The 15,533-nt window shown below is 50.2% G+C and overlaps 6 protein-coding genes across 6 annotated transcripts; all 6 read left to right on the top strand.

The window, feature by feature from the left end:
* The first annotated feature begins 2,125 nt into the window (after positions 1 to 2,125).
* On the top strand, positions 2,126 to 3,263 carry BO88DRAFT_460551 (ankyrin repeat-containing protein). The gene has a single exon (XM_025711115.1). The coding sequence runs from the start codon at positions 2,159 to 2,161 to the stop codon at positions 3,227 to 3,229; it is 1,071 nt and encodes a 356-aa protein (XP_025568612.1). The 5' UTR covers positions 2,126 to 2,158; the 3' UTR covers positions 3,230 to 3,263.
* Positions 3,264 to 4,356: 1,093 nt separating this feature from the next.
* BO88DRAFT_355524 (intradiol ring-cleavage dioxygenase) lies at positions 4,357 to 5,383 on the top strand (the record flags this gene model as incomplete). Its single annotated transcript, XM_025703707.1, has 2 exons — positions 4,357 to 4,984; positions 5,040 to 5,383. The coding sequence occupies 2 exons, from the start codon at positions 4,357 to 4,359 to the stop codon at positions 5,381 to 5,383; spliced, it is 972 nt and encodes a 323-aa protein (XP_025568611.1).
* A 3,392-nt stretch (positions 5,384 to 8,775) lies between these two features.
* BO88DRAFT_378441 (putative acyl-CoA:6-aminopenicillanic-acid-acyltransferase) lies at positions 8,776 to 10,272 on the top strand. Its single transcript, XM_025704440.1, has 3 exons — positions 8,776 to 8,885; positions 8,959 to 9,363; positions 9,442 to 10,272. The coding sequence occupies exons 1-3, from the start codon at positions 8,829 to 8,831 to the stop codon at positions 10,078 to 10,080; spliced, it is 1,101 nt and encodes a 366-aa protein (XP_025568610.1). The 5' UTR covers positions 8,776 to 8,828; the 3' UTR covers positions 10,081 to 10,272.
* Positions 10,273 to 11,071: 799 nt separating this feature from the next.
* BO88DRAFT_483827 (uncharacterized protein) lies at positions 11,072 to 11,971 on the top strand (the record flags this gene model as incomplete). The annotated part of the gene is made up of 4 exons (XM_025712247.1): positions 11,072 to 11,092; positions 11,163 to 11,216; positions 11,287 to 11,340; positions 11,411 to 11,971. 4 exons carry the CDS (start codon positions 11,072 to 11,074, stop codon positions 11,969 to 11,971), a joined length of 690 nt encoding a protein of 229 aa, XP_025568609.1.
* A 502-nt stretch (positions 11,972 to 12,473) lies between these two features.
* BO88DRAFT_400485 (cytochrome b561 domain-containing protein) lies at positions 12,474 to 13,795 on the top strand. Its single transcript, XM_025705584.1, has 4 exons — positions 12,474 to 12,775; positions 12,849 to 12,883; positions 12,944 to 13,006; positions 13,101 to 13,795. The coding sequence occupies exons 1-4, from the start codon at positions 12,643 to 12,645 to the stop codon at positions 13,593 to 13,595; spliced, it is 726 nt and encodes a 241-aa protein (XP_025568608.1). The 5' UTR covers positions 12,474 to 12,642; the 3' UTR covers positions 13,596 to 13,795.
* Positions 13,796 to 13,984: 189 nt separating this feature from the next.
* On the top strand, positions 13,985 to 15,521 carry BO88DRAFT_378437 (putative serine--tRNA ligase DIA4; the record flags this gene model as incomplete). The annotated part of the gene is made up of 1 exon (XM_025704439.1): positions 13,985 to 15,521. Exon 1 carries the CDS (start codon positions 13,998 to 14,000, stop codon positions 15,519 to 15,521), a length of 1,524 nt encoding a protein of 507 aa, XP_025568607.1. The 5' UTR covers positions 13,985 to 13,997.
* Between the last annotated feature and the right edge of the window lie 12 nt (positions 15,522 to 15,533).

The following is a 15,533-nucleotide window of genomic DNA, read 5'->3' as shown; positions in this document are numbered from 1 at the left end:
GCACTTTCAGGTACTCATGGTCAGCCTACCATTCAAGCTCAATTCTCCAAGCGGTTGACAGCTAGTAGGGCCGCGAAATTTCATATTGGCTATCCGATGTGTTGACTGCTGTTCACTGCCAGTTTCAAGTTCTTGATGCATAAGCATCATGACTACCAATAACTGCCCGACCATCACTGCAGCTGGCTTGTTGCACCTTTGGGCGACAGGCGACAGGCAATGAAACATGCGAGGACCAGTCCCTGTGCAAAGAGAGCGGCCATTCCTGAAACATGGTGTCCCAGTCTTGCTTCTGTATCTGGGGACATTGTCGACGTGGCCTCCCTTGTAGTTTACATCTTGACCCAGTCAAACGCACGACACAGTAAGACTTACCATGGAAGGAATCGCCTCCCAGTATGAGACCAGAGCATTAAGGAACATGTCAGGGTCTCACAATGATGCAGTTGTCGGATTAGATCATTGACAATGGCTTTTCTGCGTTACACAGCTATCCATTCCCGCCAGATGTAGTGGTGGCCCAAGCTGCTGCCTTGTACCACACTCATGTTGAGATTCTCACTAGAAGAGCCCGCTCCTTACTGAGCTACTGCTGCCTTGGGGTGTTTGATATGCTGCCTTCGGAGATAAGAGCTCGGACGAAGTGTTGGCCTGTAATATTCAGGGGGTTAACGATGTGGCGACTGGCTTCGACCTAGGCCTCGAACAGAAAAGCAATCATTAGCTGATCTGCAAGTTATGTTTCAGTCAACGCAAGGTCCCTTGCCAGGCGAATTATCACCACCAGAGACTGACAGTGTCTCGATTGGAAAAGATATTGCTGAGTTGCCTTGCAATTTAGGGGCTGTCAGTTTGCTTATGATTTCTAACGAGTCAGGCTATCAGCCCTATGTTGATAATGTTGGCGAGTCGGAGTGTCGAAGAGAAGTGAAGCTGGAATGATCGTGGAGGAAGTTTCTGAGGATGAATCAAGAATGGGAGGAGCTACGACGGGCACATGATCGGTACTCCAATACTCATCAAAGCCTTCCCATTGATCCGGCTTACAAATATTCCCTTTTCTTGACCTCGGACATGAGTTTTTAAGGTCTCTGGTCTATGAATCAGAAAGAGGACTTTCCCACGCAAGAGGAGTTTTCCATACTCAGGTATGATGAAGCCATAAAGGGTTCGGACTCTTGCACATAGAACCTGCGTATCATCTCTGAAATTAATACGCTGATGAAAAGAAAACTATAAGAAATAGGACAATGGCCCTTCTAACATTCGCACTGCCGTGTCAACTTCGGCCAGTGCCAATAACTGATCAAAGGGCTCCGAGTTAGCTTGGGCTTCTTGGCGATCGTGTACTCCATCTGTGGCAAAGCTGATTTACTAGTCGCCAACATAGCCATTCGTCTGAGCGTGATCCACTTATAGCTCAACTCTTATCAACAGGTTGGATCGTGGTGACAAGTGACGCTGTGGCCAGCTGCTCTATTATAGCAATTGTCAATGGACCTGGAAACTAGAGATCTGTCTTAAGCCATTCAGAATTGATAGAATGTTAATACAGGAGATTTGTCGCTATATGTTTGCAAAACTAGGCCGTTATTGAGCCAACTGGGTCTGATACGTTTGTTGATCGTGTTGCCGCTAGAGAGATTAGCCTGGTCAGATTGGCAGGGTTTATCTGTCAGAGGAGATAGGATCGATCAGCTTGAGTTTTGTGAGATAAATTGAAGCTCTACTCACCAAGGATATTGGTGATATTTCTGTCATACCTAGTATAGCAGTGTTATGCTCTAATATAACATAGCTGATGGCACACCTCTTACTTTGTAGGAATGGATAAGCACACGGTTGATGGCCGAAAGCTCCTCAGGGAGACTGTCACTCGATTCAGTTCAAGTAGGGTCAATATTGGCAGTCAGTCTGATAGAAATAAAAAAGGGGTGTTGGTAAAGCATCATGCTTGTCTGCGACAGAAAGTATCTGTTCAGTCTTATCTTGTGTGAGGCCTTGGTGTGTCCACCCCGCATACATGCCTATTTTGGTAAAGGGTGAACTACTAGTTGCTAGTCTCCAGCTGAACATAAATAAGCGCCTGTCCCTCTCCAATATCCAAAAAATCGTACCACCTTACGAACAGTCCCAAGCTTAGATTGCCTCCTACTCAATGCATCTCACCCATCTCCCAAATGAGACTATCCTCACCATTGTCTCCTTCCTTCGCCGTCAACGGGACATTTACGCACTTGTGAGAACTAACCGTCGTTTCTACTGTCTCCTTAGAGATGTGCTCTATGACTACAACAGTCGCTACTTTCATGCTTCAGCTCTAAAGTCTGTTGCGGAAAGCGGTGACTTATACCTAGCTGGCAGGCTCCTCGACGGACTCAAAGCCGCTGTGGGCAAACCCCGTCGTCAGGTACCCTCCGAACGTGATTGGGAATGGCTCTCCGGGGAAGGAAGAATTGTTCCCAATCATGATTATGATTGCGATCTCATCGATCCAGAGGAGTCAGTGGATAGTGGTGATGAGAATATGATCCATTTGTTCAGCTGGGCCGATATTGCACGTCATCCCCTACGCGCAGCGAGGTACAGTACCAAAGACATTCTCACAGTCCAGAACGCACTTCTTGCAAGTATTCGAGCCGGACAAAAGGATATGGTGGTTCTGCTTCTGGACCGTGGTGCACAGCCGAACTTTTATCGCGGTCCTCGTCGAATTGCTAAATACATCTCTGGCTGGCACATGTTACCGGAGTTTCCACCACCACCTGTTCCTCCGCTTTTTCTGGCCGTCCAGTGCGGCAATGAAAGGCTCGTGGAGATTTTGTTGGACCGAGGGGCGGAGCCAGATCGGTATCATCCATCGCCCTTGTATCGAGCTGTTGCAGATGGGAGACAAGACATTGTGCTTATGCTGATGCAGGGAGGAGCGACGGATTGTGACAGCTCCATGAAACTGGCTGCGCAACGGGGAGATCGATCCATGATGGAGTTCTTGCTGAGGCATGGTGCCCGGGCTGATCTATGTGGCGCTGCCGCGTATCAAGTGGCGCTAAGCAAAGGTCATAGATATATAGCCAATTTGTTAAATTCAAGGGGCGCTCCTGTTTACTATCCGTGGGAGTTGAGGGTTGAATTGGATAAAGAAGAAGGGGATGGGACTAAGCCTGAGCTGAAGTTATATCATTCTAGCTTCGCACGGGGTCTGCCTGAGTGGTTCATGGCGGATTGAGGTTGATGAGGTCCGCTGACACCTCGAGCATATGTCTAGTGAAAATCCCATTCTCTACATTCTAGAAAGGGGCCATTCAATGATTACTGTTAGTGACTGGGACTGACTAGTGGACCGTAGAACTGTGAGTCTTTCCGCACATCTTTGGTATTCATCCATCTCCCTTCGAGATTTGTGTCTTAACGACCTACAGAGATGACGACACGCAATTTCCGGTCTTGACCGCGCATAGAAAGCAGAAGCTGGCGTATACTAAGACGGGAATACTGCCAGAGGATTACAATGGAGTTGTCTTTGCTGCTCATACTTCCGCTTACTCAGACAACTACAGACCATGGTTGCTATCCTACCCACATCTACAACATCAATACAGTTTCCGTCATCGACGAAAACTCCGTTCCCCATGGTCCCGACTCTAGAATCTCCACTCTTGGCAGCTTCACCCCAGAAGAGTCCGAGATACTGCTGAATCAGCGGGATCTTTCAAGATCCACAATAGTTAATTAGTATGTTCGAACAGCGCCGATCAGTTTTAAAGCACCCTTGATCCTCCAATAATCTCGACCCATTTATTTGTGCAGCCTAGCCATGGGACTTGTTCCACATTACTTGACCTCACCATCGGTCCTGATTTGCAACTTCTATCTACTATTGGGGGAATTGCGTAATGTCTCAAGCCAAGACTTCATGTTTACTTATCGGCGGAAGAAAGAGCCAGGGCATCTCCTCTATGAGAGGACCCCGTAAGGTGGCCTTCATTACATGTATGACACTTGGTGGAGGTAAGACACCGCCTCTGGTGATCTATGCCTTCCAGGAATACAAATGCCAAGGCAATGGCGAAACATTGCCGCCCCCATTCATGTCGGTACCAGACGGAGCGTCCAGTGAAGTTTGGCAAATTGCCAAGCAAGTGTGCTCTATGTGATGGCTACTACGGTCCGCACTTCGATAGACAGGAGCACCGACGAGAGCAATGAGAGTGATCAAAATCGTCATGTGCTTGTATTGACACTGCGAAGCGAGTCAGGAGGCGTCTATATAAAGCCACCCATCCCTCCTCTTTCCTACTCTCAACAACATAGCCCAGATCACCAACGTCTCTCTCTTAAAAATCATTTCTCAAAATGCACTTCCCCAAGCTGACTCTGACTCTCCTCGCGGCAGGCACAGCAGTTGCCCATCCTGGCCCACATGACATCCTTCCTCGCGCAGAGATTCAGCGACGCAGTGACATGGCCAAGCGATGCGCCAGCCAGGTTGGAGGCTTCAACCAGTGCCGCATGGCCAAGCGAGCAATGCAGAAGCGTTGGGAGGGATCCGGCCACAATACTACCTTCGAGATAGTCACCGAGGCTCCCTACTACGAGACTATCCAGAATAACACCTGTGTGCTCACCCCAGAGGTCACTCGTGGTCCCTATGTCTGGCCTCGCTCCCAGACTCTTCGTCAAGACATGACCGAAGACCAGCCAGGTGTGCCCCTATGGCTTGACGTGGGAGTTCTGGACATGGCCACCTGTGAGCCGTTGCCCAACGCCCTCCTCGACTTTTGGCACTGCAACGCAACGGGCTCCTACTCCTCATTCACGGGCCTTTCCCCAAACACCCCCTTCCCAACACTCCTCTCTGAGTTGAACGTTACCGACTATGACATGGGTGTCACGGACCTGCACACGGACGATACCACCTGGCTGCGTGGTATGTGGCCGACGAATGAGGACGGCGTCATGGAGATGAAGACTATATTCCCAGGTAAGTCATTTTCACTGCCAATATAGGAACATGTACTAATTTATATGTAATGTAGGCTTCTACGTCGAGCGTGCCATCCACATCCACGCCCAAGTGCATACCGATTGGACTGTTCGCGAAAACGGTACCATCATTGCCAGTAACACCGTCAGCACTGGCCAGCTGTACTTTGAGGAAGAGGTTGAACAGAAGATTATGAGTATGGAGCCTTATGCGTCTCATACGCAGATCAACCGGACCACGAATGCTGAAGACACGGTGTTTCCTGAGGATATCGAGGGTGGATATAACCCGGTTGTGTCTGTTGTTCCTGTGGATGAGGACGATTTGTCCAAGGGGTTGATCGGATATATTACTATTGGGGTGGACACGACCGCGATCGAGACGTTCAGTAAATAGACTGATGTGAGCTTCGTATATATAGATCGATAGAATCAGCATAGATATTCTCAGATAGATATAGAAGGGACCTTTACCGCTATGAGTCTCAAATGATGAAAAGAAGCTACAAGATAGAATGAAAGTCACAGCCTGGCTGGAAAGGCAGAATAACAGAGAAGAGCACGAATCCGAATCCTTAGACAGAATTCCGCTGCTCAACCATACCATACCATACATACCATACCACCTAAAACCATCCCTCCTATAAACAAATTAGTACTCTAAACACAATCTTCACCCGAAATCCAAACCAAGCCTAGGCCGATCAACTCCTCACCCACTTCACCTGCATCCATTTCCTTTCCTACTAAGACTCGCTACCCTACCCAATCAGAGAAAGACATACACTGTCCAGAATGTCTTTCAGTCCCAGGCGTTGTTTCCATCCCACCACCCCTCATTGGACAGGCACAATCTCACGGCTGCACGGCCGCACGTCTCCGCTAGCCATGGAGTTGGTTAGCCTGACCCCATCATAGCCGCACTCGAAGCGATGAAGCAGCTGAGTCGTTAGCTCGATACTTTAGTAGTTAGGTTGGATGTCACCTCACAAGCACAGACATCCAATGGCCCAGCCGAATTGTGGCGGTGAGGAATCAAGAACCTCCCTTTTTCCCTTTGAGTAATTCTATAAAAACCAATCTCTAATCAGCTGGCTTCTCTGTAGCCTACTAACTCAATCTGGAAACTGCGCAGCCTCAAACCTCGTACAGAAGAGAATGATAATACCCTGGTTTTCTCGTCTACAACATCCCAGAAAACTCATATCGTACGATATCGATTGGCCCGGCGGCGAAGGGAACTTGGTTCCGGTCACACGAACCGAACTACTCAGTAGACCTCGGAGGCCTTCGTGACCAATATTCATTAATCCATCCGTCCTACAATGTCTACACGAAGAAACTCTACCGGACTGACTGGCTGGCAAGGCGCCATCGGCATTATACTAAGATAGTATAGACCTGCTCATCACAGGGGTAGCATCTAAAGCTGCAGTATCATTCAGGGAAGGTTGAGCAAGATGCTCTAATGACAAAAAGCAAGTCTGCCTTAGTGGTCGCCTTTTTTGCCATTACGTTACCTGATTATACGTTGACTGATTGGCCAAGTCCTACCCTGCACGTGCATAAGCTTTCAGTTTGAACGTACCCCCCAAATTGCTGTACCAGCGCGCCGTGGCGGTTAGAAAGCCATTCTCACATCACAGGACATGGCAGGTACTACCTTAGTCTCAGAACAGGTATACGGTATTTGATTCGTGGGGTTAGGTTTTCCTAAATGAGATAGCCCGTTTTTTAACTACTATCATTGACGGTGTCGGCTGGTACTTTAATTGGTACTTATTAAGGTTTCCGGCTCAGCTGCTGACTTTCGTCCCATCTACCAAATACTACATTTGGACGGGCTACGCATTAGCCAGCCCGTTGCTGAATTGGGTTTTGTGTGGGGTGTAAGCATTCGTCGTGGACTTTTTTTTGGATTCTTGTAGTACTTGCACGATCCCATCTATGTAAGTACTATATCTTTGCAGTGGACTCATATTTACCAAATAGTGTAGTGCTAGGCTTATCATCAAGTTTCCATATTCCGGCAGCCTACTACTACAGTAAAGAAGAATATCGTAAGGACTGTCTGTCATCTCCCCATCATACCTAAACTATACAGTTGGGTGGAGACGCTAGCACCTGCCTGAGTTATTTGTCACCGGCGGATGATCGCCCTCGTGCCATTGTATGCTAAGTGGATACTACTGTAGCTTGTAGATGGCTTAGCGTGTGTCTTTGCTTTCGATCCAAGGGCCCGTCTAATCAATGGAAGAAGAGGGTCAGTGAGTCTGCAGGGTATCAGATCCTGTGAAAATCAGTGCCAAGAAGAAAGGTCGAGAATATGTTTTCGAATTTATTTTGACCCTCAAGAAGGTGGGTTGGGTTTGAATGAAATGGCGGTCGGAGACCACGCGGGAAGAAGAGGAGGCCAAGGCTGGCTGGAGTGATTGTGCCAACGATTAGTACTACCCAATCACTACATTGTTGTTTCTGAAACAGTCAGGAGTCGGTAATGGAGACAGACGACTGGTTGCCTACAGATGGTCGCTTAAGGCTACTACCTTTTGGTTGGTGTAGCTTGTGAGACATCTTCCGGGAGTCTATGCAACTGCAGGGTTGACGGTCCTAACGTGTCCAGTATCTTTCTCACGGCCGTGATCCCTGTGGATGGCGAACGAAGGATACCGCGGGGAATTTCCCTAGTAACGCTTCTCAGTCATGAGAGCTGGGCTGGGTCATTGTGACAAAGGTGTTTAGCCATAATTCCTGTTGGTCTAGACTAGAGCAGATTTCGATGTAGCTTGGGGTTGGTGGCACAGGAGCAAGGCGGGACCCAGGCCATCCTAGACCCGGATCCAGCGAAATCCGACGAAGATGAATTCAGGTCAGTTGCCGTGCTAGCTGTAATGGGGGACTTTGACGTTAGTGGAGCAGAGGTAGCCAATGTGGTTGGAAGTTGGCTTCGGCCTGTAGTTCAGAACGCCATGGCCACTTGGCTAGACGGGAATCTCAATTCAGGCACAGAAGAATCCCATAGTTGAGTATGCTCTATCTCCGGCCGGGATTCGGAGCTAACGGCTTTGCGGGATCAGCGTATGGAAGGTCTGGAGTGATTTGAATCTGTGGAGTTTAGATGTAACCCTTAGGCCTATCTTGCATCGGGCTGCTTGGCTGCAGTGTGAGAATTAGTACACAGCGAAAGGGGTATGTGTAGCAGAACTATTCATTCCTTTAAGCAATAGCACACCCACTGAGCCAAAGTTTCCTTGATTTGAAGTCCGTCATTAGGTTGTCTCAAATGTCGGCAGTAATAGGCTCCGATAACGAGTGTCCAGATCGATGCTTACTTGACTGATCCCAATATGAACAGCCTGACAGGTTCCTTTCCACTGAGCGGGGGTGCCAACGGACATTGGTACTGCATTACTTACCAATTTGAGAAGAAGAAAATAAATCAAGTAATATGGTTGAAAGCTCTATGGGGAGGGATAGTTCCAACGGTCGAAACCACCCGACAACTGGACAAGTGGGGCGGACAAGTGGAGCCGATGGGCTGAATTAGTGGAGATCGAAGCAGACCCCCAGTTTAGATATTGATCTCTTTGAGCAGACACCTTTAACAATGCCATAGTTGGTATCCCCATCGTGAGTAGTCAACGGTCAAATCTCCGAGGTAAATGGCAGGATCGCCACTTCCCCGCAGCATCATTGTTAGCCGATAAGCCTATCAATTCAACCCCGCTGTGTAGATAAGACGGACTCTCACAAAAGAGGTCTGTCCCCGCCCATTCATCAAGCCTTCCAGTTTCTCGTAAACTTCACGTTCTCCTAGTGTAACATCAGCCAATCTGCCCAAAATGTATTCCAAATTTGAAGAGCCGCCCAAACTGGTACTCACCGGCACCCCAAGAGAGGTAGGTCCTAGCAAACCCCCTGGACCTTTTCACGGCTTGAACCTGGTAACTCAGTCTCTCGTAATGCCTGCAGATCGGTTTCCATCATGGCTCCCACCTTCGGCCGCAGATCATCAGCCAGATTACCATCTATGAAGAGATGTTCCAGGTGAACTGTAATCTGTCCTGGGATGCAGTCAGGCGGCAAGCAGACCAATTCGCGGTCACAATTCAACGCGCCACCCCCCACCTCTACCAGGAAATGGAGGGCATTGCAGAGGGTGCAGGGGTGGATGTGCTCGACATTGTGGCCCTGAACTGTCGGAGTGAATTAACTTTTGGCAAGTTCACAGATGGCTGCACCAGTCTCTCATGGAAGAGGAATGACCACTGTCGTATTCTTGCCCAGAACTGGGACTTTACCACTGCGGTACGGGAAAACATCGCGCTCATGAGGATTGAACAGCCTGGTAAACCAACCATTCACATGGTCACTGAGGTGAGTCACTTCTCGTGTAAAGTCCGGATGCACGTCGTCACTATTCCGATTCAATATCCGTTATTAAATGTGCAGTAGGCTGGCATCGTGGGTAAAATCGGATTCAACAGTGCCTGTGTTGGAACCTGTCTCAACGCTATCCGAGCCCATCCTTGTGTTCCGTCAAAGATACCCATTCACGTTGCTCTGCGACTCTGTCTGGAAAGCACTTCGGTCGATGAGGCCGTGCAGACGCTAGAGTCCCTTGGTGGTGTGGGATCCAGCCAGCACATCTTGATTGCCGATAGTGAAAGGTCGCTGGGATTGGAGCTGTCTCCTCTGGGTGATGTACATCTTCAGCCGGATGAGTATGGTATGTTAGCACACACCAATCACTTTCTAGAGAATCGATTTGTCTACGAGCCACCATGGTTGACTGGCTCGCCGATACGATTGGCACGGGCCCGGGAACTGACCCGGGAGCTAATCAGGGATAAAGTGCTTGAAGAGGATGCCATTATTGGGCAACTACTCAGGGAAAGAGTATTTTCTGATACTTACAACGCTCCCCAGTCAATTTCCTGTCAGGAAGACGTGGCTAGGCCTCCAATTTCACGGTCGTCGACACTCTTTAATATTGTCATGCGTCTGGAACCGGAGACCCTGGGCGCAGAGGTGGTCATTGGACGACCGGGTTCCGGGGAGGAGAGTGACCTACTGAAGCTGCCCTTCCATTGATTGAATGCAATTCCCAATCGGGCAGGGAAAGAGGACTGAATATGGAAGTGAACTTGAGTGATAGTCCTGAGTTTTCAAGGCCGCCATAGTTAATGTCTGTCAATACTATGGAATATCCCGATCTTTTGGGAATGCCTACGGAACTTTCATTCGCAGAATCGGGAGGATCCTGCACTGTTCAGTTAATTCAACACGCATTCTCTTCTATATAAGATCTCCCTTCTCCTGCTCAAGTCCATCTAGCATCCCAATCATCTATATAAATCTTTGTGTTCTACAAGTATCCCAGGCTGCAACCCTAGATCACAGTTGGTCACATCCTGGACGGGGCCCCTTCGCCGGGGCCCGCGGCTCGACACCGAATCACTGCCCTTGAACATAATATCACGTCTTACTCGCCTGAACCGTGTTATTCTTGTTACACGCAGTGATGATGTCGTCAAGCTGATTACTGGGATGATTCACTGTGTCTTGCAGTGAACGAAGAGATGATTGCAGTCTTCTCAGAGGTATATAAGTCCCCCAGAATCCAGGGGAAACGTGTTCTTGTTTATATCCCAAATCTTCTCACAGTTTTATACTGTCTATACTGTTCTTCTCTGAAGGGTTGCTTCCTGGAATGCTCTCTTGATGGCTTTCCTGGTGCTTTTCTGATCTTCTGTTCTTCGGTAAACGGCTGCCTCTTGGAAGCTCTCTTGATAGCTTTGCTGAATGCTTTCTTGAATGCTCTCGTGATCGCTTTCCTAGGCATTCCTGATTACTCTCCTGGTTGCATTGCTGAAGGCTCTCTTCAGTGCTCCATTAGCTTCTTTCCTGATGCTCTCCTGAATTCTCCTTTGGAGGTTCTCTTGAATACTCTCTTGACTGCCCTCTCGATTGCTCTCCCGGTTGCTCTCTCGGCTACATTGTCGGCTGCTCGATCGACTTGTCTCTTTTTTAGTGGAATTTACGTATACACCCTCCAACCGTGCTCTCTCCGCTGCGTTCGAAGATGGACAAGGGTACTGAGACTGTAAGTCCTCCGTTGGCACATATCCTCTTTCATCTCCATTCGGTCCTGATCTAGTTCTTCCTTACCTTAGGAGCGACGGGATCACGCGTCTGTCCGTCCTGAAGTGGATACGGATACCGAGTCTGTAAGTCCTCCATCCGCATACACCCCCTTTCATGTTTCCCCAGTCCTAATCCATTTCTCCCTTGCCCTAGAAGCGATGGGCTCAAACACTTCTTCAGTCTAAAACGAGCGGCACCACTGAGTTGGTAAGTCCTTCACGTCACATATTCCCTTCTCATCATCCTCCAGTCCTGATCCCAGTTATCCTTTGCCTAGAAGCAATCGGCTCAAACATCCCTTCGCGCGGTCACGACAGACCAAGGCTCGCTCGAACAGGATGAAAGCAACGCGGGCAATGATAGGTCCAATGATGGCCTGGCTAGTACTACTGCTCATACCAATGATGAGCGTATCAACAGCTCTCTCACTGAAGGTCTTCTGACCAGGGCACTGTTCGACTCTAGCGTCGAGGAAGAGTCACCTTCTGGGTCCTCAGCGAGTAGTGACTATGGAGCCGTGGCCAATACCCATCGGGGTATTCCACCCTTCTTCGGTGAGAGGTCTGACTCGGACGTCTCTTCCTATAGTGACTACGACGAGTACGACTCCAACAGTGAGCCAAGAGGCGAGTGGTCGGGCATCTATGACGAAAGTTACGACGCCGACGAAGAGAACTGGTCCCAATCTGGCGATGGGGATTCTGAGGATTGGGACGACAATGAGCAACAAGAGTCCGAAGTCAACCCCAACCTCAATGAGCGCTTTTTGAGAGTTGTCCGTTCTCCTCCAATGCGGCATCGTCGACCCCTCCCTGGCCAGGGTAAGCGTGGCTATTAGGGAGTCTGCTCGTACCGGCCTTTGGTTGTTTTCCTTGGTCAGTTTGTTGGTGTATATACTTTGTTTGCTCTTGATGGAACCATCTCTGCTCTGCATTGTTGGCGGTTGTTCTCTCTGATTGATCTTTCTTCTTTGTATCACTTAAGACTCTGACTCTCTTCTTCATCGGCACACTTCTCCTCCACCTATCGCATCATGTCATTTGGTGCTGGATGCTTGGCAACTTCATACTCCCTGAATCTTGCAAGATACTCTTTGTAGTATCGAGATGCAATTAGAGAGAGAAATATCACTGCTTCGACATAAACAGTATGATTTTCCTTCCCGATAACGTAGCGGTGAGGGGTGGCTCACTTTGAAAGGAGTACTATACTTAGGGCCAACCAACTAGTCGACTAACTACTAGTTACTACTTAGCTAACTAACTTCCTGTCTTATCAATCCATGGAAACGCCCCCAGCGTAAGCATTGTAATCCGATGCCTCCTCATTGGCACCGGTCGGGTTCCCCCACTTTTTGACTTGATGAACAATCCGAAACCCCGAATTCGTCATTCTCTCGTCCCCATTTAAGGACCCGCTGCGCATCTCCCGTTGCTTATCTTCTCTTCCTCATATATACTACTATCTACTATATGCTATCCACATAGTATCTGGTAGTAACAATACACCATGGCTTCCGCTACGGGCATTCCCCAGGAACATCCTGATACCATCCAAGAGCAGGAGGATGCGCCCCTGCTGCATACCCCGGGAAATGTTCCCCAGGAAAAGGACGCTGCTATCTATCAGAACCTCTTTACGGGTGAGTTGGATACTCCCCTTATGATAATAAAAAAAATATGGTACTCCCCAGCTAATGCTCGTTACTCTATTAGGCACGGCCAGTGCAGCTCAAGTTGGCATCTGGATGGTAAGAAGATCCTGGTTGCTGCTGGAGTTCTTGTGTTGTACTGACTGTTTGCTTCCTCAGCTGGCCATTCTCGTCTGGACGGGAATCTTATCTCATCCCTTGATATTCTTTTCCGCTCATCCCGTAAGTCATCATCATCACCACCACCACCACCACACCACTACGATCATCATCACTACTATCCGAGTAAGTAATTCACAAACTAACTCCCCATCAGCTCCTCAACTCCGCTGCCCTCCTGCTTCAAGTCCAAGCCACTCTCATCCTCCAACCCACCACCACCCCTCACCAAAAGCGCCTCGGAACCATCATCCATTACATCATCCAAACCCTCAGTCTCCTCGGCTTCATCACCGCTTTCATCATCATCGAGATCAACAAGGGCGATCATGCTCGCTTTACCTCCCCGCACGGTATTCTTGGTCTCATCACCTACATCTTCATCATCCTGCAGGTCCTGGTAGGTGTCGTGCAATATTTCATCCCCGTCCAGGTCCTCGGTAGTGTGGAGAAGGGCAAGAGCATCTACAAGTACCATCGCAAGTCAGGGTACGTGCTGCTGCTCTTGGAACTGGCGACTGTCTCGGCGGCAACTCAGACTACTTACAATCTGAATGTGTTGAGTATTCCGCTGTGGGGAGTACTGGTGGCCTCGGTTTTGGTTATCTTGGGGTTGGGAGCGAGGATCAAGAAGCATAAGTTGGGGTTGTAAGGGGGCTGAATATGGCTCTCTGGGGGTCATGATGTTATGGACCTTGATGCCGCGGAATGCTGTGAGAGACTGTCCTGGTACTACCGTGGAATACACTCCAAGTAACTAGTATATAGCGGGGACTTAGTATAGTACTTGTAGCGGTCAACATGAGTAATGATAGTCCTGGACATGCAGATTGAATGAAAAGCGCTTCAGCACACTTATAATTCCTACAAAATCACCTCCCTGCTTCCTCTCTGCAACCCCAATCCATGCCAATGGGATTGTTCTCCCATCAAACCAGTGACTCTGTGGAGCGACCGCCCGATCGGGAAAGGCGGCCGCGCGAGCATCGCGACATTCAACTTTCATTCCATTTTCCTTCTCCATCTTCTCCCTCCGTTTACCCTCTCCTCACCAATGGCTCCACCAAGACCCCCCTACGTCTGCATCAATTGCAGGCTATTCGGCCGTCGTCCATTCTCCTCGTCGACCCGACGAGCGGACATCATCCGCCCGGCGACAGCCCCCAAACCCACCCCCGACGTCAAGCACATCCGCCAAAACCCCGAGCTCTACTCCAAGAACTGCGTCGACCGCAACTATCCCGCGCACGCCAAATACCCCTCCAAGATCCAGCAGCTGACCGACGAAGCGCGACGTCTCGACCAAGACCTCAAGACCCCGCGAGCCCGCATCAAGGAACTGGAGAAAGCCATTGCCAAAGTCGCCAGCGCCGCCAACAACGACACCTCCACCGAACTTTCCTCCCTCCGCGCCGAAGCCACCCGTCTGAAAGATGACTCCAACAACATGTCCACCCGGAAAACGACCTGCACCGACGAAATCCACCGACTCGCTCTATCCCTCCCCAACCTCTCCTCCACCCACACCCCCATCGGCGCCGACCCAACCCTAATCAACTACATCAACTTCGACCCTGAATCCCCCCCGACATGGGTAACCCACCCCGACCCCAAACGCTCCCACGTCACCATCGGCACAAACCTAGGTCTCCTCGACTTCACCAGCTCCGCCATCACCACCGGCTGGGGCTGGTACTTCCTGACCAACGAGGGCGCCCTGCTCGAACAAGCCCTCGTCCAATACGCCCTCAGCGTCGCCCGCCGCCACGGCTGGAAAGCCGTCTCCCCTCCCTCCCTCGTATACTCCTACATCGCCGAAGCCTGCGGCTTCCAACCACGCGACCAACACAACGAGCAACAGATCTGGTCCATCGAGCAAAACGAAAAGGACAAGTCCAAGCCCCAACGCTCCCTAGCCGGCACCGCCGAGATCCCTCTCGCGGCCATGCACGCCGGCCGCGACATCCCCGCTACACAACTGCCCCTCCGTCTCGTCGGCCCCAGCCGGTGCTACCGCGCTGAAGCCGGATCCCGTGGCGTCGACACAAAGGGTCTGTACCGTGTGCATGAATTCACCAAGGTCGAGATGTTCGCTTGGGCGGATAACCTCCCTGACTCTACTACTGCTACTACTACTACCAAACCAACTACTACCTCGGATGACCTCTTCGCTGAGCTCCTCTCCATCCAGACGGAGATCCTCACCGCGCTGAACCTCCCCGCCCGTGTCCTCGAAATGCCCACCTCCGACTTGGGCGCTAGCGCTAGTCGTAAGCGCGACATCGAGGTCCTCTTCCCGTCGAGACTGCGTGCCGGGGATCTTGAGTCCGGCTGGGGAGAGGTTACTTCCGCGTCTATCTGTACCGATTACCAGAGTCGTCGGTTGGGGACTCGTGTGCGTGGTGGAGCAGCGAAGGAGTCGCGGTTCCCGCATACGGTGAACGGTACGGCGATGGCGGTGCCTCGTGTGTTGGCGGCTATTCTGGAGAATGGGTGGGATGCTGAGAGGGGGGTGGTGGTTGTGCCGGAGGTGTTGAGGGGGTTTATGGGTGGGATGGAGGTTATTGGGGGGCAGTGAGTTAGCATGTTG

The sequence above is a fragment of the Aspergillus vadensis genome (assembly GCF_003184925.1).
Source record: "Aspergillus vadensis CBS 113365 unplaced genomic scaffold BO88scaffold_1, whole genome shotgun sequence".
Taxonomy (NCBI): domain Eukaryota; kingdom Fungi; phylum Ascomycota; class Eurotiomycetes; order Eurotiales; family Aspergillaceae; genus Aspergillus; species Aspergillus vadensis.
The sequence above is the reverse complement of the archived record's forward strand: the minus strand, read 5'-3'. Positions and strand labels throughout refer to the sequence as shown.